Source organism: Anguilla rostrata, chromosome 10, assembly GCF_018555375.3.
Source record: "Anguilla rostrata isolate EN2019 chromosome 10, ASM1855537v3, whole genome shotgun sequence".
Classification (NCBI taxonomy): domain Eukaryota; kingdom Metazoa; phylum Chordata; class Actinopteri; order Anguilliformes; family Anguillidae; genus Anguilla; species Anguilla rostrata.
The window spans coordinates 36,996,544-37,023,516 of record NC_057942.1 but is presented as its reverse complement, the minus strand read 5'-3'; the positions used below and the strand labels follow the sequence as shown (position 1 = coordinate 37,023,516).

The following is a 26,973-nucleotide window of genomic DNA, read 5'->3' as shown; positions in this document are numbered from 1 at the left end:
AATTATTATGTGTTTTGTCAGTTATGAAGATGAGGGCCCTCCTGCACTTGTGTGTTGCACTGGCTGTGCTTTTGTCCATTGTGCAATGCGACCATAATGGTCATGGGCACGGTCATAATCACAGCCACGGTCATGGGCATGATCATGATCACAGCCACGGTCATGGGCATGATCATGATCACAGCCACGGTCATGGGCATGATCATGATCATGATCACAGCCACGGTCATGGTCATGGGCACTCACATTCTCATGGGAAAGGGCATGAACACCATACCAACGGAAGCCTGAAGATTTACCAGGAGAACCTCGACTTTGCTTTCCATCTGTACAAGCACATCTCCGCCCAGCCCGATTCTCAGTCCAAGAACGTCTTCTTCTCCCCTCTGAGCGTGTCCGTGGCCCTGGCCGCTCTGTCCTTGGGGGCCAGAGGGAAGACGCACCAGCAGCTCTTTGAAGGTCTGGGCTTCAACAGCACAGACATCACTGAAGAGGAAGTGAACCAGGCCTTCCAACACATCCATCACAACCTCAATGAGAAATCAGACGTAGACCTCTCGCTAGGGAATGCACTCTTCATTGCACAAAACTTCAAGCCCCGCCCTGAGTTCCTGGAGAGCATGAAACGCTATTACCTGTCAGAGGGTTTCAGCACCGACTTCAGCAAGACTGAACAGGCCAAGGAGCAGATCAATAAGTATGTGGACGAAAAGACCAAGGGAAAAATAACTCAGCTGGTTGAAGACGTGGATCCACTAACAGTAATGTATATCATCAATTACATATATTTCAAAGGTAAGGGACATTCTACATAGAGCCTCAGTTTGAATCCTTTTCAAAATAGGATTTTTTCAAATATATGGTTAACTTTAGATGCCTGTCTAGAAATCAACTGTTTTGTTTTTTGTAAATCTGTAATACATTCTGGTCACTGTGCCTGTTCAGTGTTTGTCTTGTAAGCTTTCTTTAAATAACACATTTACATTGTTTCCTGCAGGTAAATGGGAGATTCCTTTTGATCCCAAAGAAACCAAGGAAGACCAATTTCATGTTGATGACAATACAACCGTTCCTGTTCAGATGATGTACAAAAAAGACAATTTTCACGTATTTCATGATAAAGAGATCTCCACTCACGTTCTCCAGCTGCATTATAATGAGTCTGTCTCAATGATGCTGGTCCTTCCGGAGAAAGGATTGCAGGGTCTGGAGGAAGTGGTCTGCAAAAACCATTTGAGGAAATGGATCAAATCTGTGAAGAAGAGGTAGCTATTTCAAATCAAGCGTTAAGTCGATTTATAGTGTGAACCCACAACACACAAACATCCGTCTCATATGGGGAAAAGTCAACTTGTTCACTCAGTTTATAAAAAGTATGTATACAGAATTTTAAACCATAAGACATAAGACCAAAACTTTTAGTGGTGATGAAAGCAGGCCATGTGTAAACAATGTGCTTCAATTGCTTATTGCCTGAAAAGGAGATTTGACTGAAAGAGCATTTCTAAACTGCAAAGCAACTTTTCAATTTCCAATTATTTGTTTAACTATTCCCAATGATATCCTTGTTAAAATCGCTGGAAAAAAGCAATATAAATTTTCAAACAGTGCAATATGTAATATAGTGCAGTTTGTAAGAAATGTATGTAAGATTTTGAACGCACAGTAGCTGCTTTTATTTCTTTTTGTACTGTCCTAATATTTCCACCAATATTAGTAGAATTAATTTGCATCATAGAATGTGCTGATATCTGGGACATGGACACGTTTTTAGGTTTTGTAGTGAAGCCAGTGAAATGTTGAAAATTATACTTATTTATATTATTCTTAATTATGCTACTGATGTTACCTTTACAGCAAGTACAAGGTATTTGTTCCGAAACTGTCCCTGAAAACCTCATATAAGCTAAGAGGCATCCTGTCTGAAATGGGAATCACTGACATATTTAAGGATACTGCAGACCTCAGTGGAATATCAGAGGATGGGAAATTGGTTGTATCTAAGGTAGGAGAAATTTGAAACAGCTTTGAAAAAACTTAGCGTCAGCACAAAGACGTTATTTCTTTCAATTCTTCCTGGATTTAATGAAGCGCATGGACTTTCTTAAAAAAAAAGAAAACTCTACAAAAAAACCCTGTCTTGTACTGGTAAATATCACCCAGTAAATATAGCTTCCCTGTATGAATAGCCAATTTACTGTATACTGTACCTTATAAACACAGTGTGTTCCATATGTCTGTATTTCTGAAGTATGTGTGCTGTGTTTCGCTAGGTGGTTCACAAAGCTACCCTAGACATGGACGAGGCTGGAGCAACAGCGGCCGCGGCAACGGGAGTCGAAATTGTCCTGACTTCAGCCCCATTCCCCAGTACCCCTGTCCTAAAGTATGACCGTCCTTTCATGGTTTTCGTGCTCAATCGCGAAACCAGGAGTGTACTGTTCATGGGCAAAATTGTGAACCCAGCAGAAAAATAAAATGACAGCATATGAACGGCTCAAAGTTGTCTCAACGTTTTTATGTCAATGCACAAACAAATACTATAAACACCGCAATGGAAAAACTTGTGATATGCATTTCAAGATTTTTAACCATGAAAACATACCAGTGCTGTCAGTCTTTTGCATTATCCTAAAAGAATGCATATAGGGGAGTTCTCCTTTTCACTTTGATATATGTAGTTGAAAAGTACTACATGAATTTAATACATTATTGTTATAATCTGTAAGTAAAAGCAAACAATCGGACCACAGGCATAAGAACACACTCGCGGTGAAAAAGAGGTCAGTTTGTCAAAGTGCACTTCGGTTAAACGGATGCCCAAAATAGATTTGACTGAAAAGGTAATATTTGTAAATTGCAAAATAACTTATCAATTCCTGGAAAAGATAGCACAAAGTCAACATGGCATGGTTTTTAAGGCCCACGAAGTTCAAAGTTTGACTTCTGATTGAATTAAACTTATGAAATGCAAAATTTAACCTGATGCCTGCAGAAGAAATCCCGGTTCCTTGGATGCAGTGAGTTCCATAGTAATTTTAGTGAGAAATAAATTTTGTACTGCAGATAATGTATGTATATGTAATGGCAGATGGGGATTTTTCAGGGAGGGGGAGAGTTTTATGTTGGATAGGGCTTATTCCATGCCTTCTCTGTGTATTTCTTCAAATGCCTTTTCAAATATAGGCTTCTTTATTGATACATAGTTTTGGCAATCTGTCCTCTTTTCTTGGTAAAATCTTAGGTTCATTAATCCCAGTGTATAGAAATGAATAACTGTATTTTACCCCGATTAACTTTAACTTGGTCAGCATTTCTGTGTGTTGATTGCACAAATCCAATATGTGGTTTAAAAAAAACCCCATTTAGTTCAAAGTCTGATGATGATAAAATTGAACATCGTATATAAATTAAACGATGAGGACAGAGACAGTGTCTATATAGCCAGAGAGAGGTGAGTCCTACGTTTATTTTAATTAAAGTTTTAAAAAACACATTAAAAAAATATATGTGGTGTGCATCTTTGCTTGATTGTTAACTGCAATTTCAGATAAGAAAACGAATCATTGTTGCTTTATTTTCAGCCATAATAATGCATGATTGTTTCAAAGTACATCATCAAAGTAATGAACCAGAATGTACAGGGAAATCAAGATGACCTGGATGGCTTTTTTCTCATTATTATGCATTCTTATATCCTTATGTTTTTAGGAACAGTATCTACTGATACAAAAATAATCACCTGATCCATATGTGTACAGCTTAGTATTTGTATTGGAAGAGCTCAAAGTAAAATGGAACATACTGCAACATATTGTAAATGTGCTACTTTTTGGGAAATATAATTGGAAACATTTCACAGATGTGTTTTTAAAATGTATTGTAGTGTCTAAAAAGTGGCCACAATATGTGCATTTGTCTGATAGTGTAAGGTGTTCATGATCTAGAAATATATATTTCAACATAGACGTATATTCATTTTCTTTGCCATTTCTTGAGCATTATAATATTGAAAAATTTTATTAATTGATATTGTGTTTTGCAATACTTGTAATTCAAATTATTATTATACGATGAGGGCCCTCCTGCACTTGTGTGTTGCACTGGCCGTGTTTTTGTCCATCGTGCATTGTGACAATCGTGGTCATGGTCACGATCATAGTCATGGTCATGGGCACTCACATTCCCATGGGAAAGGGCATGATCACCATACCAACGGAAGCCTGAAGATATATCCATCAGAACCTCAATGAGAAAACAGACGTAGACCTATCACTAGGGAATGCACTCTTCATTGGACAAGACTTCAAGCCCCGCCCTGAGTTCTTGGAGAGCATAAAATGCTATTACCTGTCAGAGGGTTTCAGCACCGACTTCAGCAAGACTGAACAGGTGAAGGAGCAGATCAATAAGACCAAGATAAAAAGACCAAGGGAAAAATAACACAGCTGATTTACCTTAAACACAATGAAAGCATTGGCAGAAATGCTTTTTAATTATTCCACCTTCGCAATATATTATAAAGTACAGTTGGTAAATTATGTATTTAAAATTTAGGACAGACAGTACACACTGTATCAGCTGAAAGAAATCCTATCTGGAATGGGAATCACTGACATATTTTAGGGCACTGCAGACCTCAGTGGAATATCAGAGGAAGATAAATTGGTTGTCTCTAAGGTAGGAACAAATCTGAAACTCTGTCAAAAAAATGTGGGTTAGCACAAAGAGGTGATTTCTTAATATTCCTCCTGGATATAATAAAGTGCACAGACTTTCTTTAAAACTGTACGAAAACCCTGTCTTGTTGTGGTCCTGTAAATATCTCCCAGTAAATTTGACTTCCCTGTACGAGGAGGCTATTTTCTGTACGTCTCATAATCACAGGACGTTCCACATGTCTGTGTGTTTGTGTTGTGTTTTTCTAGGTTATTCACTAGGCTACGCTCGACACGGATGAGGCTGGAGCAGCAGCGTCCGCAGTAACCGGAGTCCAAGTTGGGATGGCTTCACGCAATATGCCCTGCACCCCTGTCTTAAAATTTGACCATCCTTTCATGGTTTTCCTGCTCAATCGTGAAACCAGAAGTGTACTGTTCATGGGAAAAAATTTTGGACCCAGCAGAAAAATGAAATGACTGTGTGTGAACTGCTCAAAGTTGTCTACATTTTTAAAAAAAATTTCAATGTAATACCTTAAACACAGAAGTAGAAAAATAAAGATCTCCATTTCAAGATTTCAAACCATGCAAATTTCTGGGAGTTGGCTGCTAATGTCAAAATCTATTTATTTGCACTAAAATACTAAATGCCCAAACAAGGTATGGAGGTGATTTATGTAATCTGTTAGTACGAGCAAATATTAGAGCCAAAGTCATAAGACAAAAAACAAAACAAATCAGTTTATCAATGTACACTTCAGTTTGGCAGATTCTCAAAAGAGATTCCACTGAAAGGGCAATATTTATAAATTGCAGCACAACTTTTCGAGTCCTGCCAATTATTTTGTTAAATTTTTCCCAGAGATATCCTTGTTAACATTACTGAAAAAAGATAGGACAAAGCCATCGGCATGGTCTTTAGCAACTACGGAGTTCAAAGTTTGACATCTCATTAAAATAAACTTACGAAAGGCAAAATTTAGCCTGATGGCTTTAGAAGAAATCCCAGTTCCTTGGATGCAGCAAGTTCCATGGTAATTGTAGTGAGAAATGAATTAAATTCTGCATGTGCAATGGCAAGTGAGGGATTTTCAGGGAGGTGAAGAGTTTTATGCAGGATTGGGCTTATTGTATGCCCTCTCTATTTCATCCAATGCCTTTTCAAATATAGGCTTTTTTATTTATACATAGTTTTGGTATGGCATCCTCTTTTATTTTTAAAATTCTAGGTTCATTTATCCAGGTGGATAGAACAGAATAACTTTATGTTACCTGGGGGGAACTTTGTCTACATTTCTGTTTGTTGGCTAATGATTGCTAAATTCCAATAAGCTGTGTTTTTCCAAAAACATTTAGTTCAAAGTCTGATGCCCGATCAAATCGGATATCGTATATAAATTCAGCCATAAGGACAGAGACAGTGTCCATAACCAGGGTGAGGTGAGTCCTACATTTACTTTCATCAAAGTTACACATTCTTAAAAAAAATATGTAGTGTGCATTTTTGTTTTATTGTTCAGATGTAGAAAATGGATCATTGTTGAAGTGTTTTATTTTCAGCCCTAATAATACATGACTGTTTCAAAGTACATCATCAAAATGATGAACCAGAAGGTATAGGAAAACCCAGATAAGCTGAATGGCTGTTTTATGCATTCTTATGTGCTTAAGTTCTTAGATACTGTATCCACAGTTACAAAAACCTGTCTCATTGTCCACATGTGTAGAGCTCAGTATTTGTATTGGAAGAGCCCTAAGTAAAATGGAAAATGCTGAAACATGAAATTGTGTGACTTTTTGGTAAATATCATTGGAAATATACATTCACAGATTTGTCTTTCAAACATATTGCCGTATCTCAAAAGTGGCTACAAATTGTGTATTTGACAGATAGTGTGAAGTGTTGATGATATAGCAATATATACATATATATTTCAATATGGCAGTATATTCCCTTGCAATACTAAACATTTTCATTTTGAAACAATTTTATTTATTGATATTATCTTTTTACAATGCTAGTAATTAAAACAATTATTATGTGTTTTGTCAGTTATGAAGATGAGGGCCCTTCTACACTTGTGTGTTGCACTGGCTGTGCTTTTGTCTATCGTGCAATGCGACCATCATGGTCATGACCACAATCATGAGCACTCACATTCCCATGGGAAAGGGCATGATCACCATACCAACGGAAGCCTGAAGATATACCAGGAGAACCTCGACTTTGCTTTCCATCTGTACAAGCACATCTCCGCCCAGCCCGATTCTCAGTCCAAGAACGTCTTCTTCTCCCCACTGAGCGTGTCCGTGGCCCTGGCCGCTCTGTCCTTGGGGGCCAGAGGGAAGACGCACCAGCAGCTCTTTGAAGGTCTGGGCTTCAACAGCACAGACATCACTGAAGAGGAAGTGAACCGAGCCTTCCAACACATCCATCACAACCTCAATGAGAAATCAGATGTAGACCTCTCGCTAGGGAATGCACTCTTCATTGGACAAGACTTCAAGCTACGTCCTGAGTTCCTGGAGAGCATGAAACTCTATTATCTGTCAGAGGGTTTCAGCACCGACTTCAGCAATACGGAACAGGCCAAGGAGCAGATCAATAAGTATGTGGACGAAAAGACCAAGGGTAAAATTACACAGCTGGTTGAGGATGTGAATCCCTCAACAGTAATGTATCTCATCAACTACATATACTTCAAAGGTGAGTGACAAGCCAGATAAAGCCTTAATTTGAATCCTATTCAGAATAGCGTTGTTAAAAAAAAACCTCTGGTTAATTATAGATGCCTATCTAGAATTCAATATTTCATTTTTTGTAAATATAGATTAATTTCTGGTCACATTTACTGAGATGCCTTTATTTCCTGCAGGTAAATGGGAGATTCCTTTCGATCCCAAGGAAACCAAGGAAGACCAATTTCATGTTGATGACAATACAACCGTTCCTGTTCAGATGATGTACAAAGAGGACGATTTCCATGTTTTCCATGATGAAGAGATCTCCACTCATGTTCTCCAGCTGCATTATAATGAGTCTGTCTCAATGATGCTGGTCCTTCCGGAGAAAGGATTGCAGGGTCTGGAGGAAGTGGTCTGCAAAAACCATTTGAGGAAATGGATCAGATCTGTGGAGAAGAGGTAGTCTTTTTTAAATCAAGTGTTAAGTGCATTTTTATTTTGACCCCACAACACAGCCACATCTTACTCAAATGAGAAAATGTGAACTTGTTAATTTAATTAGTAAAGAATGCATAACAACAGCAAATATTAGAGCATAAGGCATGAGAACAAAAGTGTTAATGGTGATGAAAACAGGTTATTTTCAACGTGTGCCTCAATACAGCTAATGCCAGAAAAGGAGATTTGACTGAAAACTGCAAAGCAGCTTTTCAGTTTCTGCCAATTCTTTTTTTTTTTTAATTAAAAAAATATATATTCCCAGTGATATCCTTCTTAAAACTGATGGAAAAAGGCAATATCATTTTTCAAACTTCAATATAGTATGTAGTACAGTCTGTAAAACTGTATGTAAGATTTAGGACGCAATGTATCCATTTTTATTTCTTCTTGTTCTGTTCTATTTCCACTGTATTTCTGCTTTATAAATGCTCTGATATCTGGGACATGGACACGTTTTTATGTTTTGTAGTAAAGCCACTGAAGTGTTGAAATTATATTTATTTATATTATCCTTAATTATGCTACTGATGTTACCTTTACAGCAAATACAAGGTGTTCGTTCCAAAACTTTCCCTGAAAACCTCGTATCAGTTGAAAGACATCCTGTCGGAAATGGGAATCACTGACATTTTTGAGGGGACCGCAGACCTCAGTGGAATATCAGAAGAAGGGAATTTGGTTGTATCTAAGGTAGGAAAAACCTGATAATCTCTCAAAAAATGAAGGATAACACAAAGCGATTATTTCTTTATGGTCCTCCTGAATATAATAAAGTGCATTGACTTCATTAATAAAAGGTACCAAAAACCCTGTCTTGTACCGGTGAACATCCCCCAGAAAAACAATTATACTTCCCTGTATGAGTAGGTTATATACTGTATATCAGTTGAGTTTTGTACGTCTGTATTTCAGAAGTATGTGTGCTGTGTTTTTCTAGGTTATTCACAAGGCTACCCTGGACATGGATGAGGCTGGAGCAACAGCGGCCGCGGCGACGGGAATAGAATTTGTGCGGACATTCTTGCCGTCCACCACCCCTGTCTTGAAGTTCGACAAACCTTTCATGGTTTTCTTGCGCAACCGCGAAACCCGAAGTGTACTGTTCATGGGAAAAATTGTGAACCCAGCAGAAAAATAAAATGATTGTATTGTGAACCGTTCAAAGTTATCTGCATGCGCTGATTTCATTCCACAAGCATATACTGTAAACACCAACTGTGAAATAGTAATGATTTCCATTTCAAGATTTCTAACAATACAAACATACCATTGCTGTCAATCTTTTGCATTATCTTAAGTATGCATACAGTAGAGTTCTCCTTTTCACTTTAAAACTGTATCAGTGGTTCAAAAGTACCTTATAAAAATCTATTATTATTATTATTATTATTTTTATTATTATTATTATTAGTAGTAGTAGCCTAATATCATTATTGTTATTAGGAGTATGCAACGAGCAAGTCTTACAGTAGATGCATGCAGGCCTTTATTGTTTGCTCTACGATGTTACAAAGCCAAACAAACACACAAACGAACAAACTAAACACACGGAACAGGAGAAGGGATCAGACGCTACATAGCTTCCGCGTGTGTCTCTCATTCTAGCCTCCACTCTCACTGCAGGCAGAACAGATAAAGTGTTGCCAATCACTGCAATTGCTTACAGCTGTGGTTGTAGGCCAGCTGAACCATTTTCTCCAGCTGCACATGGCGCCCTAACCACACCACCCTGCCACATAGTAATAGTAGTAGTAGTAGTAGCCTAGTAGTAGTAGGACTAGTTGTAGTAGTAGGAGTAGTAGTAGCCTAGTAGTAGAAGTAGTAGAAGGAGAAGTAGGAGTAGTAGTAGTAATAGTCGTAGTAGCCTAGTAGTAGTCTGAGTAGTAGGAGTTGTAATATTGCTCATTTCGCTGTGTAGCCCCAGGCAAAACAATCATTAATCATTTATTTATTTTTTACTGCACATTCATTGATTTTTATTTCTGGAAGTTGGCTGTTTATGTTGTAATTCTTTTTTTAAAATTTTGCTCACTAAAATAATAAATACCATAACCAGGTAAGGGTGTGATTTATGTAATTTGTTAGTAAGAGATAATATTAGAAACAAAGACATAAGAACATACTCATAATGAAAAACAGGTTAATTTTTCCAAAGTGCACTTCAGGTTAGCTGATGTGCAAAAGGGATTTGACCGAAAGGGCAACATTTAGAAACGGCAAATTAACTTTTTGATTCCTGCCAGTAATTTTGTTTAATTTGTTCCAGTGATAGCCTTGTTAACCTTAGTGGAAAAAAAACATCACAAAATCAACATGGCATGGTTTTTAAGGCCCACGGAGTTCAAAGTTTGACTTCTTTGTTATTTCTTTTAATTCTTTTATTTCTCTTAGCATGGCTTTTTACCTGGTTTTAGTCTGGTTCTTACCCTCCCTGATTTACTTTTTATACTTTTATTTTGATTTGTACTACTTCTGTTTTTATACATTTAAAAAATGTTTTTATCTATTTTAAACTATTTACTCTGTTATTTATCAGACCTTGTTTGTCTGCTGTGTTTGTTGCTACACCACTTTCTCTACTGCTGCCATTCACCCTAATTTTCATCTTGATTTTAATTTTGTCCTTAGGTCTTAAATGTTTTTTTATATACTTCAATCACCCTGTTTTTTCTGTCTTTTTATGTACAGCACATTGAGTTGCACCCAATGTCGGAAATGTGCTTTATGAATAAAGTTTGATTGATTTTTTGATTGATTGATTCTGATTAAAGTAAACTTATGAAATTCAAAATTTTAACTGATGCCTTTAGAACAAACGCCAGTTCTGTGGATGCAGTGAGCTCTATAGTTATTTTAGTAAAAAATAAATTCTGTTCTGCATGTGTAATGGCAAGTGGGGGATTTTCAGGGAGGTGAAGAGCTGTATGCAGTATAGGGCTTATTGCATGCCCTCTCTATGTATTTAATCAAATGCCTTTTCAAATATAGCATTTTTTATGTATACACAGTTTTGGTTAGGCCTAATCTTTTATTCCCCCTGGGTAACTTAATTTTACCCAGGGGGAACTTTAACTTGATCAGCATTTCTGTATGTTGATTGCACAAATCCAGTATGTGGTTTAAAAAACAAACAAACAAAAAAAAAAACATTTAGTTCAAAGTCTGATGCCTGATAAAATTGGACATCGTATATAAATTCTGTCATGAGGACAGAGACAGTGCTTATAGCCAGAGTGAGGTGAGTCCTACAGTAAATTTATTTTAATCAAAGTTACACATTTTTAGAAATAAATATGTGGTGTACATTTTTGCTTTATTGTTAACTGCAACTTAAGAGGTAGAAAATGGATCATTGCTTTGAAGTGCTTTATTTCCAGCCATAATAATACATGACTGTTTCAAAGTACATTAGCAATATAATGAACCAGAAGGTATAGGGCAACCCAGATAAGCTGAATGGCTTTTTTCTCATTATTATGCATTCTTATGACTTTAAATTCATCGGATCTGTATCCACAATTACAAACATTTGTCTCATTGTCCATATGTGTACAGCTTATTATTTGTATTAGAAGAGCCTTAAGTAAAATGAAACATGATGAATCATATTGTAAATGTACTACTTTCTGGAAAATATCATTGGAAATACATTTGACAAATGTGTCTTTCAAATATATTGCTGTATCTCAATATTGGCCACAATATGCTTATTTGACAGATGTTGTAAAGTGTTGATAATCTAGCAATATATCTTCCAATATTGTAGTATATTCATTTTCCTGTGCCTTTTCTTGCAATTTTGAGCATTTAAATATTTTAATTATTTTAATATTATTTTTTAGATTTTTATAGTGCTTGCAATTAAAACAATAATTATGTGTTTTGTCAGTTATGAAGATGAGGGCGCTCCTGCACTTGTGTGTTGTACTGGCTGTGCTTTTGTCCATCGTGCAATGTGACCATGGTCATGATCACAGTCATGGGCACGGTCATGGTCATGGTCATGGTCATGGTCATGATCACAGTCATGGGCACAGTCATGGACATGGGCACTCACATTCCCATGGGAAAGGGCATGATCACCATACCAACGGAAGCCTGAAGATATACCAGGAGAACCTCGACTTTGCTTTCCGTCTGTACAAGCACATCTCCGCCCAGCCCGATTCTCAGTCCAAGAACGTCTTCTTCTCCCCACTGAGCGTGTCCGTGGCCCTGGCCGCTCTGTCCTTGGGGGCCAGAGGGAAGACGCACCAGCAGCTCTTTGAAGGTCTGGGCTTCAACAGCACAGACATCACTGCAGAGGAAGTGAACCAGGCCTTCCAACACATCCATCATGACCTCAATGAGAAATCAGATGTAGACCTCTCGCTCGGGAATGCACTCTTCATTGGACAAGATTTCAAGCCACGCCCTGAGTTCCTGGAGAGCATGAAACTCTATTATCAGTCAGAGGGTTTCAGCACCGACTTCAGCAATACGGAACAGGCCAAGGAGCAGATCAATAAGTATGTGGACGAAAAGACCAAGGGTAAAATTACACAGCTGGTTGAGGAAGTGGATCCCCGAACAGTAATGTATCTTATCAACTACATATATTTCAAAGGTGAGGGACAAGCTACAGAAAGCCTCAGTTTGAATCCTTTTCAAAATAATGGTTTTTCAAATCTCTGTTTAACTATAGTTTGTCGGTCTAGAAATGAACTATTTTGTTTTTTGTAAATATATATATAATAAATTCTGGTCAGTTTGCCAGTTCGGTGTTTGTCTTGCAAGCTTATTTTAAACAACACAACATCGGTGATGCCTTTTTTCCTGCAGGTAAATGGGAGATTCCTTTCGATCCCAAAGAAACCAAGGAAAACAAATTTCATGTTGATGATAATACAACCGTTCTAGTTCAAATGATGTATGAAGAGAACGATTTTCACGTTTTTCACGATGAAGAGATCTCCACTCATGTTCTCCAGCTGCATTATAATGAGTCTGTCTCAATGATGCTGGTCCTTCCGGAGAAAGGATTGGAGGGTCTGGAGGAAGTGGTCTGCAAAAACCATTTGAGGAAATGGATCAGATCTGTGAAGAAGAGGTAGCCTTTTTTAAATCAAGTGGATTCATAATGTGGACGCACAACACACAAATATCCTTCTCATACGGGAAAATGACAACTTGTTTACTAAGTTTGTAAAAAATGTACCGTATAACAACAGCAAATATTATAACATAAGACATAAAAACAAAATTTATAGTGGTAATGAAAACAAATCATGTGTTAACAGTGTGCATCAATACAACTAATGCCTGAAAAGGAGGTTTGACCAAAAGGGCAACATGTTTAGACTGCAAAGCAATTTTTCAATTTCTACCAATTCTTTTGTTCCAAAAAACAAATTGGCAGAAATGCTATATAAGTTTTATATATATTTTATAGTACAGTTTGTAAAGAATATATTTAAGATTTAGGACACACAGTACACACTGTTTTTATTTTCTCATGTTCTGTTTTACAGAGTGCACAAATATTTGGAACACAGACATGTTTTTATGTTTTGTATTTAATCCACTGATGTGTTGAAAATTATACTTATTTATATTATCCTTATTAATGCTACTGATGCTACCTTCACAGGAAGTACATGGTGCATGTTCCAAAAGTGTCCCTGAAAACCTCATATCAGTTGAAAGACATCCTACCTGGAATGGGAATCACTGACATATTTGAGGATACTGCAGACCTCAGTGAAATATCAGAGGATGGGAAATTGGTTGTATCTAAGGTAGGAAACATCTGAAACTTTCTCAAAAAATAAGGGTCAGCACAAAAAGGTTATTTCTTCATATTTCTCCTGGGTTTAATAAACTGCATTGACTTTCTTAAAACACTGTACCAACAACCCTGTCTGGGACTAGTACTGTAAATATCTTCCAGTAAATTTGACTTCTTTGTATGAGGAGGCTCCTTATCTTATAAACACAATGTGTTCCATATGTCTGTATTTCGGAAGTATTTGTGCTGTGTTTTTCTAGGTTATTCACAAGGCTACGCTGGACGTGGATGAGGCTGGAGCAACAGCGGCCGCGGCAACGGGAATCGAAATTATGCTAGATTCAATTATTTTCACCCCTGTTTTGAAATTTAATCATCCTTTCATGGTTTTCGTGCTCAATCGTGAAACCAGAAGTATACTGTTCATGGGGAAAATTGTGAACCCAGCAGAAAAATAAAATGATTGTATTATGAACTGTTCAAGTTTGTCTGATCATGTTGATTATTTCAGTGCACAGACAAATTGTGTAACCCCCACCCTGCAAAGTAAACAGTGATTTCCATTTCAAGATGTCCATGAACACAAACATACTGTACCCTTGCTGTCAGGCTTTCGCATTATCCCAACAAGATACTAACGGGGTAGCTTGTATCTAAAATATGACACAACATAAATAATTGAAATGTTACAAGCAGTGATACACTCCGTAGATCTTTGCCATGTTCGCAAGTGTCCGGGTTAGACTTCATGCCTCCTCCTCCTCTGATGTCCCCCAAATCCTTGTCAGCAAGGTGAGATTTTGCTTTAGCCATGCCGATGAGGTGGCAAAATGAGCAAAAATTATGCCTTAATGAGTGCTTGTGTATTACTGTGTAATGTTACGATTGACTGCACAACATTGTACTTAAGTAACCATGGTTATAAATTTCTAATTAGACATGTGACACAGTGTATACCGCCCTCTACTGGATAAGAGTTATCTATCAAACCAGAATGAACTGAAAAGAGTTATAATGGTGCGAAAAACAAAAAGTGGGGTTTTCCACATGGCTGATGTAAATTCCTACCCCTGCTTTCTGTCTGCTTGTTTATTACTCAATCGCTCACGATAACAAAGGATCGCTAAATCTCGAAAGGAAACATCTTTACGTGTAAAACCAATGGCAATACTGTATATTTATTCCATATTTTGTTGTAGATATTGATAGTAGAATGATGGGGTAGAATTAAACAAAAATTCCTCTTGTTTATTTCACTGTTTATTGAGCAGTGTTTTTCACCACAGTATTGGCATATCTTTGGGCTATTGTTGGATTTATCCTGTTGCTATGACAAAATAGACATTTTTATTGATGAAGGAATATTATTATGAACTCCAAGACAGATGTTCTTGTCCAGTGAGCCATACTTGAGTGGTATAGTTGCAGATGAAACTACAGGGAGGGGCTGCTTTTTAAGTGGACAACCTACGCAACAGTGGTGGCACTTAGAAATTCTGTATTTTGAATGGTTGCCGTGGATCATCCACTAATAACGTAAGAACACAGAGCTTGTAGTTTCCACTCATAGTTTGGTTGCAGGAGCCCTGAATGTTTGAGTTTAGCAATCTCAGAACTCCAGCATCTGGGCCACTAGGGGTGAAGGGGTTAATTGATTTTTATTTTTGGGAGTACTTAGTCAAAACCATATTTTAACAAGTGACAGAACATTATTTACACCATAAATAACATAGTAAATGTGATTTAGCTGACATTAGCTACAAAATTATCTTTGCTGCTCATGAGTATGCCATAACAAGCATTAACTTATTAGTTTGCATAGCTAGGTACTTGCTTACCGGATAGCTGTCTGGCTATGTTGATACTTGACTACAGAAAATGTTGTTTTTTTTTGTTTGGTTGGGGTTAATTATTAGAGTTAGGGACCATTCCTAATGCAAATGTGAAATGGAGCTGATGCTAGTGCTAACATATCCCTAGCTGTACGTCGCTTGATTTTGAAAAGTCTTGCAACGTCACAAAGGGAATGGGCTTACATTGTTGGCCACATTGGCTTTCTGGTGGATTACATAACGTGTCCACTTCAAAAAGTATTCGAGGAACTTATGTTCACTGCCAACAGAAACATTTGTACAGACATATTTTCTTTATTTTTTTTTAAGTTGAAGCTAAATTAATAGATCTCAAATTTGGGCCTGTCTTTTTTACTCACTAAAATACTAAGTACCCTAACCAGGTAAGGATGTGATTTATGTAATCTGCTGACATATTTGAAAAGGCTAATGTTAAAACCAAAGACCTAAAAACATACGTGATGAAGGTACAACCTGTTTTATAGTGTGTCCTTCAGTCCAGCAGATGCTCAAAAGAGATTTGACCGTAAGGACAACATTTATAAACTGTAAAACAACTTTTCGATTCCTGCCAATTATTTTGTTTGATTATTCCAAGCGATAGCCTTGTTAACATTACTTGGAAAAGACAGCCCAAAGCCAACATGGTTTTTAAAGCCCACAGAGTTCAAAGTTTGACACCTGATTAAAGTAAACTTTTAAATGCAAAATCTTACCTGATACCTTTAGAACAAATGCCAGTTCTGTGGATGCAGTGAGTTCCATAGTAAATTAATTTCATTCTGCAGATTTATGTATGGCAAGTGGGGGATTTTCAGGGAGGTGAAGAGTTTTATGCAGGATAAGGCCTATTGTATGCCCTCTCTATATATTTCATCAAATGCCTTTTCAAATATAGGCTTTTAAAAAATTTATACATAGTTTTAGTGTGGCCTCATCTTTTATTTGTAAAAATTTTAGGTTCACTAATTCCAGTGAATCAAACTGAACTTTATTTTACCCTGGGGGACTTTTAACTGGGTCAGCACTTCTGTTTGTTGGCTAATGATTGCACAAATCCAATATGTGGCGTTTTAATTTAAACCATTTAGTTCAAAGTCTGATGACCGTTCAAACTGGACATCGTATATAAATTCAGTCATGAGAACAGAGACAGTGTCCATAGCCAGGGTGAGGTGAGTCCTACATTTATTTTATGAAAGTTACATATTTAAAATATATATATATATATATATATATATATATATATGGTGCACATCTTTGCTTGATTGGTAACTGCAACTTCAGATGTAGAAGATGGATAATTGTTTATTTTCAGCCATACTATTACATGATTGTTTCAAAGTACATCATAAAAATAATGAAACAGAAGGTATAGGAAAACCAAAAAGAGCTGAATTGTCTCATTATTATGCATTCTAATGAGCTTAAATTCTTAGGGACTGTATCCACAGTTACAAAAAAATTGTCTCATTGTCCATATGTGTACACCTCAGTATTTGTATTGGTAGAGCCCAAAGTAAAATGGAACATACTGCAACATAGAGTATTGTAAATGTGCTACTTTTTTGGAAATATCTTTGGAAATATATTTCACAGACGTGTTTTCAAAATATATTTCAATGCCTCAAAAGTTGCCACAATATGTGTATTTGACAGATAGTGTAAGGTGTTGATGATCTAGCAATATATATTTCAATATTGCAGTATACTAATTTTCCTTTTCTTGTAGTATTGAGCATTTTGATTTCTAAATAATTGAATTCATGAATATAATTTTTTTTACAGTGCGTGTAATTAAAACAGTAATTATGTGTTTTGTCAGTTATGAAGATGAGGGCTCTCCTGCACTTGTGTGTTGCACTGGCTGTGCTTTTGTCCATTGTGCAATGCGACCATCATGGTCATGGGCACGGTCATGATCACAGCCACGGTCATGGGCATGGGCACTCACATTCCCATGGGAAAGGGCATGATCACCATACCAACGGAAGCCTGAAGATATACCAGGAGAACCTCGACTTTGCTTTTCGTTTATACAAGCACATCTCCGCCCGGCCCGATTCTCAGTCCAAGAACGTCTTCTTCTCCCCACTGAGCGTGTCCGTGGCCCTGGCCGCTCTGTCCTTGGGGGCCAGAGGGAAGACGCACCAGCAGCTCTTTGAAGGTCTGGGCTTCAACAGCACAGACATCACTGCAGAGGAAGTGAACCAGGCCTTCCAACACATCCATCACAACCTCAATGAGAAAACAGACGTAGACCTCTCACTAGGGAATGCACTCTTCATTGGAAAAGACTTCAAGCCACGCCCTGAGTTCCTGGAGAGCATGAAACGCTATTACCTGTCAGAGGGTTTTAGCACCGACTTCAGCAAGACTGAACAGGCCAAGGAGCAGATCAATAAGTATGTGGACGAAAAGACCAAGGGTAAAATAACACAGCTGGTTGAGAACGTGGATCCCAAAACAGTAATGTATCTCATCAACTACATATACTTCAAAGGTGAGGGACAAGTTACATAGCACCTCAAGTTCAATATTTTTCAAAATAGGGTTTTATCAATATCTGGCTGACTAGAGATACCTGTCTAGAATTAAACTATTTTGTTTTTTGATTGTAAACTTTCACAGTATTTGGCTTATAGTAATAAAATAAATTACAAAAATAATAAATCACAAATTCAAGAACATAAATAAGTTCTGGTCAGTTTGTCTGTTCGGTGGCTGTCTTGTAAACTTATTTTAAATAACATATTTCCTGTGATGCCTTTATTTCCTGCAGGTAAATGGGAGATTCCTTTCGATCCCAAGGAAACCAAGGAAGACCAATTTCATGTTGATGACAATACAACTGTTCCTGTTCAGATGATGTACAAAAAAGACCATTTTCACGTTTTTCACGATGAAGAGATCTCCACTCACGTTCTCCAGCTGCATTATAATGAGTCTGTCTCAATGATGCTGGTCCTTCCGGAGAAAGGATTACAGGGTCTGGAGGAAGTGGTCTGCAAAAACCATTTGAGGAAATGGATCAAATCTGTGAAGAAGAGGTAGGCTTTTTAAATCAAGTTTTAAATGCTTTCATAACGTGAACCCACAACTCACCAACATCCTTCTCTGGGAAAAAGTCAACATGTTCACTCACTTTGTAAAAGAAAATGTATAGCAACAGCAAATATTAGATCATAAGATATGAGAACAAAACTGTTAATGGTGATGAAAACAGGCCAGATGTAGTCACAGTTTTTCAATGTGTGCTTCAATCCAGCAACCAGCAATCCAAGGGCAACACTGATAAATGACAAAGTAACTTTTCAATTTTGGCTAATTATTTGTTTAACATTTCCCAGTGATAACCTTTTGTATGTAAGATTTAGGACCCACTGTATCAGTTTTTATTTCTTCTTGTTCTGTTGTAGTCTATCCAATGCATCTTTTGTTCTTATATAATATATATGTTTTTATGGTGTGTTGCCATTGCAGTGTTGAAAATTATACTTAATTATATTATCATTAATTATCCCACTGATGTTACCTTCACAGGAAATACAAGGTGTTTGTTCCAAAACTGTCCCTTAAAACATCGTATAAGCTGAAAGAAATCCTGTCTGGAATGGGAATCACTGACATATTTGCGGCCACTGCAGACCTCAGTGGAATATCAGAGGGAGCGAAATTGACTGTATCTAAGGTAAGAAAAATCTGGAAATCAGGAAAATGTCAAAACATGAGGGTTCGCATGAAGAGATTAGTTCTTCATAATCCTCATGAATTTAAGGAAGTGCATTTACTTTAATTTGTTTTTTTTTTTTAAGGTGCAGGTATTTATCTCCCAGTAAATTTGACTTCCCCTGTTCACTGTATATCTGTCTTTCAGAAGTGCTTGTGCTGTGTTTTTTCTAGGTTATTCACAAGGCTACGCTGGACATGGACGAGGCTGGAGCAACCGCAACCGCGGTAACAGGATTTGAAATTATGCCTTTATCTGCTCTAATCCCCAGAACCCCTGTTCTGAAGTTTGACCATCCTTTCATGATGTTCCTGTTCAATCGTGAAACCAAAAGTGTACTGTTCATGGGAAAATTTGTGAACCCAGCAGAAAAATAAAATGACTGCAAACAAATTGTTGAAAGTTGTCTTAATTTGTTGATTTCAGTGCACATACAAATGCTCTAAAGACCACTGTGGACAAGTAGTGATTTCCATTTCAAGATTTTTAACACTACGGACATACCAGTGCTGTCAGTCTTTTGCATTATCCCAAAAGAATGCCTGCAGGGGAGTTATCCTTTTCACTTTGATATCAGTACCTGAAAAGTATGCATAAATATAATCTATTATTATTATTAGTAGTAGTAGTAGTAGTAGTATTAGTAGCCTCGTAGTAGTAGTAGTATTCACAATTTTTGTAGGAGTAATAGCAGTAGTAGCATTCTCACTTCGATGTATGCCCACTGGCAAAATAATCACGAACCATTTTTATTTTTATTTTAATGCACGATAATTGATTTTTTGCATCTGGGAATTGGCTGCTTAAGTTGTTATTTATTTATTTATATATTTTTACTCACTAAAATAATAAATGCCCAAAACAGGTACAGATGTGATGTATGTAATCTGTGAGTAAAAGCAAAATATTAGAAACAAAGACATAAGAACATACTTATGTTCTTACAAAAAAAGGTCAGTTTTTCAAAATGCACCTCAGTTCTGCAGATGCTCAAAAGAAATTTGATCAAAAGGGCAACATTTATATACTGCAGAACAACTTTTCGATTCCTGCCAATTTTTTTGTTTAATTATTCCCAGTTATATCCTTGTTAACATTACTTGAAAAAGAGAGCACAAAATCAACATGGCATTGTTTTTAAGGCCCATGGAGCTCAAAGTTTGACTTCTGATTGAAGTAAATTTCTGAAATGCCAAGTTTAATATGATGCCTGCAGAAGAAATCCCAGTTCCTTGGATGCAATGAGTTCCATAGTAATTTTAGTGAAAAATGAATTCTGTTCTCCAGATTTATGGATTTTTCAGGGAGCTGAAGTGTTGTATGCTGGAAAGGGTTAATCGCATGCCCACTCCGTGCATTTCATCAAATGCTTTTAAAATGTTGGCTTTTTTCATTTATACATAGTTTTGGTATGGCCTCCTCTTTTATTTGTTAAATTTTAGGTTCACTAATCCACGTGAATAGAACAGAATAACGTTGTGTTACCCGGGGGGAACTTTAACTTGGTCAGCAAAACTGTTGACGGTGATGAAAAGAGATGGAGCGTAAACAGTTTTTTCAATGTCTGCTTCAATCCATCTAAATGCTCAAAAAGGAGATTTCTGAAAGAGCAACATCTATGAACTGCAATGCAAGTTTTCTCGGTGAAAATCCTTGTTAAAATTCCTGGAAAAATTATAGTACAGGTTTTCAAACTGTATAATATATTCTAGTGTTCTAGAATTTCCAATGAATGTTCTGTTTTACAGAATGCAGTGATATCTCGGACACGGACACGTTTTTTATGTTCTATAGTGTGTAACCACTGAAGTGTTTTGATAATTATATTTATTTATATTATCCTTAATTATGCTACTGATGTTACCTTTACAGCACGTACAAGGTATTTCTTCCAAAACTGTCCCTTAAAACATCATATCAGCTGAAAGAAATCCTGTCGGGAATGGGAATCACTGACATATTTGAGGACACTGCAGACCTCACTGGAATATCAGAGGAAGGGAAATTGGCTGTATCTAAGGTAAGAAAAATCCAAAAAGCTCTCAAAAAATGAGGGTTTGCATGAAGAGATTGTTTCTTTATTATCATCCTAGATTGAATGAAGTGCACTGACTTTCTTTTAGAAAAAAAAAGAAAAAAAAACAAAAAAAAAACCACACCATGAACCCTGTCATTTACAGTGAATGAGTACAGCTATTCACTGTATATCCTGTAAACACAATGTGCTCCATATTTCCGTATTTTAGACGTATTTGTGCTGTGTTTTGTTAGGTTATTCACAAGGCTACGCTGGACATGGACGAGGCTGGCGCAACAGCGACCGCGGCGACAGGAGTTCAATTTGTGGATTATTCAGCCCGCTACACCCCTGCCTTGATGTTTGACCGTCCGTTCATGGTTTTTGTGCTCAATCGTGAAACCAGAAGTGTACTGTTCATGGGAAAAATTGTGAACCCGGCAGAGAAATAAAATGATTGCATTATGAACTGATGAAAGTTATCCGCATGTGTTGATTTCAACGCACAGACAAATACACGTAAACATCACTGTGGAAAAGGAATGATTTCTATTTCAAGATTTATAACAATTCAATAAGGCAGTTCCTGTGTGACCCTTCGACACCTCATTCAATCAGTGCCATTTTCCCCCTGTCTCCCAAGAATTCCCCCTCTTACTCTCTCACAACATAAAATGTGGAAAATTTCTTTTCTTAGGGCTTGGAGTTTTTGTGTGCTTAACAGGGGCGTAGGTGTGAGTTTGACATTGAGGGGGCGGGGGGTGGGGGGGTACCAGGACACATTATCTCCCCAGGCCCTACCCCCACCCACCCCCACAAATAAATATTAGTTAGTGGAAAAGTTCATTGGTTCCACTAGAGCCAGCTAAGAGTCTTAAAGATGCAGACACATACTAGCCTCATCTATTCTCTCCCACAAAAGCTGACTTTGTTCCTTTATTATTCTTCATGTATATGAGATATCTCTTTGTGAGTAATAGGCTAACAGTAGGCCACTTTAAGAGGGCACACGAATGAAAGTATCATGGGTAATGGGCTCAATTAAACCTTATTCAACCCCCTGATATTGAAATGCATGAATGAAATGCATCCCCCAATTTTTTGCTTTAAGACACAATACTAAATGCATACATGATAAATGTGTAATAAACGTATCTTTCTTGCTAAATCATTTGAATGGTTGGTGTTTTTGATTGATACTATACCCATTCAATCATCTGACTGCAACCTACTGAGTCTCCTGGTTAGCAAAAATGCAAATATTATAACCAAAGACATAAGAATATAACTGGTGATGAAAACAGGCCAATTACAACTAGTTTTAGATGTGTGCTAAAATATAACAGATTCCCCAAAGGGATATTAGACCTAAAGGGCAACATTACTGCAAAGAAACTTTTCAATTTATGCAGATTCTTTTGTTTAATCATTTCCAGTGATAGCCTTGTCATCATGGCTGGAAAAAGATCACACAAAGTCAACAATGCATGGTTTTTTTTTAAGGTCAATGGAGTTAAAAGTTTGACTTCTGATCCAAGTAAAAGAACTGGTGCAAGTAAAGGACATTTCAGATCCTTGGTTCCTTGGATGAAATGGGTTCCATAAACATTTTAGAATTTGCTTCCACAGATATGTGCATGTGTAATTGCAAGTTGGTGATTTTCAGGGAGGCTAAGTATTTTATGACGGATTAGAGCTTAACGTATGCCCTAATCAAATTCATTTTCATATATTGGCTATTTTATTTATACTTTCTTTTGGCATGGCCACCTTTTTTATTTGTAAAATTTTAGGTTTACTAATCCCAGTGATTAAAAAAGTATAACTTTATTTTACCAGGGGCGAGCTTTAACTTAGTCACCATTTCTGTTTGTTGGCTAATGATTGCACAAATCCAATATGTGGTGTTTTTTTTTTAAACCATTCAGTTCAAAGTCTGATGCCCGATCAAATTGGACATCATATATAAATTCAGCCATGAGGACAGAGAGGGTGTCCTTAACCAGGCTGAGGTGAGTTCCACATTTATTTTCATCAAAGTTACATTAATTTTTTAAAATAAATGTGTGGTCTACATCTTCACTTGATAGTTAATATGCGCTGTATCTTCTGACAGAGATAATTGATCATTATTGGTAAGTGCTTTATTCCCAATCATAATCATACATCTCAAAAGTGGCTACAATATGTATATTTGACAGATATTGTGAAGTGTTGATAATTTAGCAATACATATTTCAACATGGCAGTATATTCATTTTCCATTACCTTTTCTTGCAATATTAAGCATTTTAATTTTAAAACAATTTTATTCATTAATGTAATTTTTTCTATACTTGTAATTAAAATAATAATAGTGTCAAATAGTTATGAAGTGGAAGGCTCTCCTGCACTTGCAGCATGACACACTGGCTATGCTTTCGTCCATTGAGAAATGCGACCATAGTCATGATCGTAGTCACAGGCACAATCATGCTCATGCTCATAGTCAGGAGTCATTTTCATATAATCTTGCATTTTCTTTTGTATTATCCCAATTTTGTACAATCTCACATAAGCCCTGCAAACACAAACTATAAATGCAACAAAGGCTGCATTTCTTTTTGTATATTTAAACATGCATATTTCTGATGTATGTTTTGATAGTTATCAGGATGCAGGTGATCCAGAGTCTGTGTGTTGTACTGGTGGTGCTGTGGTCCACTGTCCAGTGTGACCATCACCCTCAACACAGTAACCATGGGGTCCACAACGATTCTGCTGCTGGAAGCCTGAAGATATTCCAGGAGAACCTCGACTTTGCTTTCCATCTGTACAAGCACATCTCCGCCCAGTCCGATTCTCAGTCCAAGAACGTCTTCTTCTCCCCACTGAGCGTGTCCGTGGCCCTGGCCGCTCTGTCCTTGGGGGCCAGAGGGAAGACGCACCAGCAGCTCTTTGAAGGCCTGGGCTTCAACAGCACAGACATCACTGAAGAGGAAGTGAACCAGGCCTTCCAACACATCCATCACAACCTCAATGAGAAATCAGATGTAGACCTCTCGCTAGGGAATGCACTCTTCATTGGACAAGACTTCAAGCCACGCCCTGAGTTCCTGGAGAGCATGAAACTCTATTACCTGTCAGAGGGTTTCAGCACCGACTTCAGCAATACGGAACAGGCCAAGGAGCAGATCAATAAGTATGTGGACGAGAAGACCAAGGGTAAAATAACACAGCTGGTTGAAGAAGTGGATCCGCTAACAGTAATGTATATCATCAACTACATATACTTCAAAGGTGAGGGACAAACTACATAGAGCCTTAATTCGAGTCCTATTCAATGCAAGGGTTTTTCATACCTGTCTAGAATTCAACTATTTCGTTTTTTGTAAATATGTAATATGTTCTGGTCAGTGTGTGCCTGTTCGGTGGCTGCCTTGTAAGCTGATTTTAAATAACACATTTACTGTCATGCTTTGTTTTCCTGCAGGTAAATGGGAGATTCCTTTCGATCCCAAAAAAACAGTGGAAGACAACTTTCATGTTGATGATAAAACAACCGTTCCTGTTCAGATGATGTGCGCAAAGGACGATTTTCACGTTTTTCATGATGAAGAGATCTCCACTCACGTTCTCCAGCTGCATTATAATGAGTCTGTCTCAATGATGCTGGTCCTTCCGGAAAAAGGATTGCAGGGTCTGGAGGAAGTGGTCTGCAAAAACCATTTATGGAAATGGATCCAATCTGTGAGGAAGAGGTAGGCTATTTTAAATCAAGTGTTAAGTTGATTTATAATGCGAACAAACAACACACAAACAACCTTCTCATACGGGAAAACGCCATCTTGTTCATTCAGTTTGTAAAAGAAGTATAGGAACAACAAATATTTGAACGTAAGACATAAGAACGTAACTGTGAGTGGAATTGGGGTAATTATACTTCTGTTATTATTGCTATTTTACTTTCACAGGAAGTACATCGTGCATGTTCCAAAACTGTCCCTGAAAACCTCGTATCAGCTGAAAGCAATCCTGTCTGAAATGGAAATCACTGACATATTTGAGGATACTGCAGACCTCACTGGAATATCGGAACAAGGGAATTTGGTTGTCTCGAAGGTAGGAAAAATCAGATACTCCATCATAAAACGAGAGTTAGCATGAAGACGTTTTTTTTTCATCTCCCTCCTGGACGTAATCAAGTGCACTGTCATTTGAAAAAACTGTCTACCCCTAACCCTGTCTTGTAAAAGTACTGTAAACAGCTCCCACTAAATTGGCCTTCACTGTATGATTCAATTCAATTCAATTTTATTTGTATTGCCCTTTTTACAGAGTAGTAAAAAGAAAAAAAAAGAAAGAAACAAAACAAATAAACAACAAAAAAAAACAACAAAAAAACAAACAAACAAACAAACAAACAGAGCAAACACAAGGCCTGAACCCCCAAATAGCAAGCACATGTGGTAAAAAAAAAACTCTGAGTGGGGATGGAAACCATCAAACGGTATACTTTATTAGGCTGGCAACTTATATCTTACATACGCCATGTGTTCTATATGTCTGTGTATTTGTGGATTTTTCTAGGTTCTTCACAAGGCTACCCTGGATGTGGATGAGGCTGGAACAACAGCGACCGCGGCAACAGGAGTGGAAATAACGGAAAGGGGCTTACTTATCGACCCCCCTGTCATGAAGTTTGACCATCCGTTCATGGTTTTCTTGCTCAGCCGCGAAACCAGAAGCATACTGTTCATGGGAAAAATTGTGAACCCAGCAGAATAATAAAATTTGTGCATATGAGCTGCTCAGAGTGGTCTGAACGTGCTGATTTCACTGCACAAATACTTTAAACAACATACTGGAAAAAATAGACATTGTATTTATTCATCTATCCACTATCTATACTCGCTTATTCCTGGTGAGCGTCATGGGAGGTGCTGGAACTTATGCCAGGATGCATTGGGCGAGAGGCAGGAATGCACCCCGGGACAGTTCGTCAGTCCATCGCAGGGCACACACACCATTCACTCACACACTCGTACCTTTGGGAAATTTAGAAAAGAAAAGGCCCAAGCTGGGATTTGTGCCAAGGACCTGCTTGCTGTATAGGCAACAGTACCACTCACTGCACCACAAGTAAATATGGAAAGTTATATAATGTTAAATATGGAATGGTAAATAATGTTTCTTAAAAAAAGATATTTGAATTATACCATTATGAACCCTAAATTCATAGGTTTTCAGGGACTACATTGAAACATTAATTTTCTGAGACAATTATCATAAAATGCACAAGAATGTCTATGCTCCTCAGTCCCTTCACATTAGTGTGTATATTTTAACTCAAAAATGAAATGAAAAAAAAAGAAAACCTTAATTCAAATACTGAAATATACTGGCTCTGCTAATAAGTCATATCTTAAACTTTGCTCATTTTGTACTTACTAAGCAACTGTTTCAGCCTTGAATATTTTTTATGAAAGTTTAAGGAGATGTTTAGTCAGTTTAAAATGATCACTTTCTGGGTTTGAAAAATATAGAATTTTAGTTTTAATGCTGTATGTGTTTGCAATTTTCCACACGGTTTTTTGTGTGCAATGAATGTTATTTTAGATCTGGGCTGCCCAACTGTGTTCCTATAGATCTACTGTCTTGTAGGATTTCACTCCGGCCCTAACGAGGCTCACCTCATTCAACAGGTAAAGAGCTTGTTAAGCTGCTAATTACTGCTAATTATTGTGCCCATTTATGATTGAAATGAAAACCTACGGGAC

At 37.3% G+C, this 26,973-nt stretch overlaps 5 protein-coding genes across 8 annotated transcripts; all 5 read left to right on the top strand.

Annotated features, from left to right (window-relative positions):
- Nucleotides 1-2,502, top strand: LOC135233374 (hibernation-specific plasma protein HP-55-like). The gene is made up of 4 exons (XM_064296833.1): nucleotides 1-795; nucleotides 998-1,265; nucleotides 1,858-2,005; nucleotides 2,274-2,502. The coding sequence occupies exons 1-4, from the start codon at nucleotides 24-26 to the stop codon at nucleotides 2,475-2,477; spliced, it is 1,392 nt and encodes a 463-aa protein (XP_064152903.1). The 5' UTR covers nucleotides 1-23; the 3' UTR covers nucleotides 2,478-2,502.
- A 3,042-nt stretch (nucleotides 2,503-5,544) lies between these two features.
- LOC135233378 (alpha-1-antitrypsin-like protein CM55-SI) lies at nucleotides 5,545-9,011 on the top strand. 3 transcript variants are annotated; one of them, XM_064296841.1, is made up of 6 exons: nucleotides 5,545-5,695; nucleotides 6,018-6,096; nucleotides 6,715-7,368; nucleotides 7,538-7,805; nucleotides 8,390-8,537; nucleotides 8,785-9,011. In XM_064296841.1, exons 3-6 carry the CDS (start codon nucleotides 6,717-6,719, stop codon nucleotides 8,983-8,985), a joined length of 1,269 nt encoding a protein of 422 aa, XP_064152911.1. In that variant the 5' UTR covers nucleotides 5,545-5,695; nucleotides 6,018-6,096; nucleotides 6,715-6,716; the 3' UTR covers nucleotides 8,986-9,011. The 3 variants fall into 3 exon arrangements, with proteins under 3 accessions (XP_064152911.1, XP_064152908.1, XP_064152909.1); XM_064296838.1 differs by having other exon boundaries at nucleotides 6,018-6,101; XM_064296839.1 differs by having other exon boundaries at nucleotides 5,655-6,101.
- Nucleotides 9,012-10,993: 1,982 nt separating this feature from the next.
- Nucleotides 10,994-14,097, top strand: LOC135233376 (alpha-1-antitrypsin-like). Its single transcript, XM_064296835.1, has 5 exons — nucleotides 10,994-11,085; nucleotides 11,737-12,453; nucleotides 12,669-12,936; nucleotides 13,477-13,624; nucleotides 13,875-14,097. Exons 2-5 carry the CDS (start codon nucleotides 11,739-11,741, stop codon nucleotides 14,070-14,072), a joined length of 1,329 nt encoding a protein of 442 aa, XP_064152905.1. The 5' UTR covers nucleotides 10,994-11,085; nucleotides 11,737-11,738; the 3' UTR covers nucleotides 14,073-14,097.
- Nucleotides 14,098-16,533: 2,436 nt separating this feature from the next.
- LOC135233377 (alpha-1-antitrypsin-like) lies at nucleotides 16,534-21,692 on the top strand. Of its 2 annotated transcripts, none has more exons than XM_064296837.1 (5): nucleotides 16,534-16,642; nucleotides 17,293-17,970; nucleotides 18,250-18,517; nucleotides 21,070-21,217; nucleotides 21,469-21,692. In XM_064296837.1, the coding sequence occupies exons 2-5, from the start codon at nucleotides 17,295-17,297 to the stop codon at nucleotides 21,664-21,666; spliced, it is 1,290 nt and encodes a 429-aa protein (XP_064152907.1). In that variant the 5' UTR covers nucleotides 16,534-16,642; nucleotides 17,293-17,294; the 3' UTR covers nucleotides 21,667-21,692. The 2 variants fall into 2 exon arrangements, with proteins under 2 accessions (XP_064152907.1, XP_064152906.1); XM_064296836.1 differs by lacking the exons at nucleotides 21,070-21,217; nucleotides 21,469-21,692 and adding exons at nucleotides 19,011-19,158; nucleotides 19,371-19,590 and having other exon boundaries at nucleotides 16,537-16,642.
- A 1,433-nt stretch (nucleotides 21,693-23,125) lies between these two features.
- LOC135233379 (alpha-1-antitrypsin-like) lies at nucleotides 23,126-26,007 on the top strand. The gene is made up of 5 exons (XM_064296842.1): nucleotides 23,126-23,226; nucleotides 23,861-24,493; nucleotides 24,687-24,954; nucleotides 25,168-25,315; nucleotides 25,784-26,007. The coding sequence occupies exons 2-5, from the start codon at nucleotides 23,869-23,871 to the stop codon at nucleotides 25,979-25,981; spliced, it is 1,239 nt and encodes a 412-aa protein (XP_064152912.1). The 5' UTR covers nucleotides 23,126-23,226; nucleotides 23,861-23,868; the 3' UTR covers nucleotides 25,982-26,007.
- The last annotated feature ends 966 nt before the right edge of the window (nucleotides 26,008-26,973 follow it).

What these genes read in the sequence shown, in the direction of transcription:
- LOC135233374 (XM_064296833.1), top strand. Translation starts at nt 24, where the DNA reads ATGAAGATGAGGGCCCTCCTGCACTTGTGTGTTGCACTGGCTGTGCTT. An exon ending in ATCAAATCTGTGAAGAAGAG is followed by an intron (nt 1,266 to 1,857) that starts GTAGCTATTTCA and finishes TTACCTTTACAG; the next exon opens with CAAGTACAAGGTATTTGTTC. An exon ending in GGAAATTGGTTGTATCTAAG is followed by an intron (nt 2,006 to 2,273) that starts GTAGGAGAAATT and finishes GTGTTTCGCTAG; the next exon opens with GTGGTTCACAAAGCTACCCT.
- LOC135233376 (XM_064296835.1), top strand. Translation starts at nt 11,739, where the DNA reads ATGAAGATGAGGGCGCTCCTGCACTTGTGTGTTGTACTGGCTGTGCTT. An exon ending in CAACTACATATATTTCAAAG is followed by an intron (nt 12,454 to 12,668) that starts GTGAGGGACAAG and finishes TTTTTCCTGCAG; the next exon opens with GTAAATGGGAGATTCCTTTC. An exon ending in GGAAATTGGTTGTATCTAAG is followed by an intron (nt 13,625 to 13,874) that starts GTAGGAAACATC and finishes GTGTTTTTCTAG; the next exon opens with GTTATTCACAAGGCTACGCT.
- LOC135233377 (XM_064296836.1), top strand. Translation starts at nt 17,295, where the DNA reads ATGAAGATGAGGGCTCTCCTGCACTTGTGTGTTGCACTGGCTGTGCTT. An exon ending in CAACTACATATACTTCAAAG is followed by an intron (nt 17,971 to 18,249) that starts GTGAGGGACAAG and finishes TATTTCCTGCAG; the next exon opens with GTAAATGGGAGATTCCTTTC. An exon ending in CGAAATTGACTGTATCTAAG is followed by an intron (nt 19,159 to 19,370) that starts GTAAGAAAAATC and finishes TGTTTTTTCTAG; the next exon opens with GTTATTCACAAGGCTACGCT.
- LOC135233379 (XM_064296842.1), top strand. Translation starts at nt 23,869, where the DNA reads ATGCAGGTGATCCAGAGTCTGTGTGTTGTACTGGTGGTGCTGTGGTCC. An exon ending in CAACTACATATACTTCAAAG is followed by an intron (nt 24,494 to 24,686) that starts GTGAGGGACAAA and finishes GTTTTCCTGCAG; the next exon opens with GTAAATGGGAGATTCCTTTC. An exon ending in GGAATTTGGTTGTCTCGAAG is followed by an intron (nt 25,316 to 25,783) that starts GTAGGAAAAATC and finishes GGATTTTTCTAG; the next exon opens with GTTCTTCACAAGGCTACCCT.
- LOC135233378 (XM_064296841.1), top strand. Translation starts at nt 6,717, where the DNA reads ATGAAGATGAGGGCCCTTCTACACTTGTGTGTTGCACTGGCTGTGCTT. An exon ending in ATCAGATCTGTGGAGAAGAG is followed by an intron (nt 7,806 to 8,389) that starts GTAGTCTTTTTT and finishes TTACCTTTACAG; the next exon opens with CAAATACAAGGTGTTCGTTC. An exon ending in GGAATTTGGTTGTATCTAAG is followed by an intron (nt 8,538 to 8,784) that starts GTAGGAAAAACC and finishes GTGTTTTTCTAG; the next exon opens with GTTATTCACAAGGCTACCCT.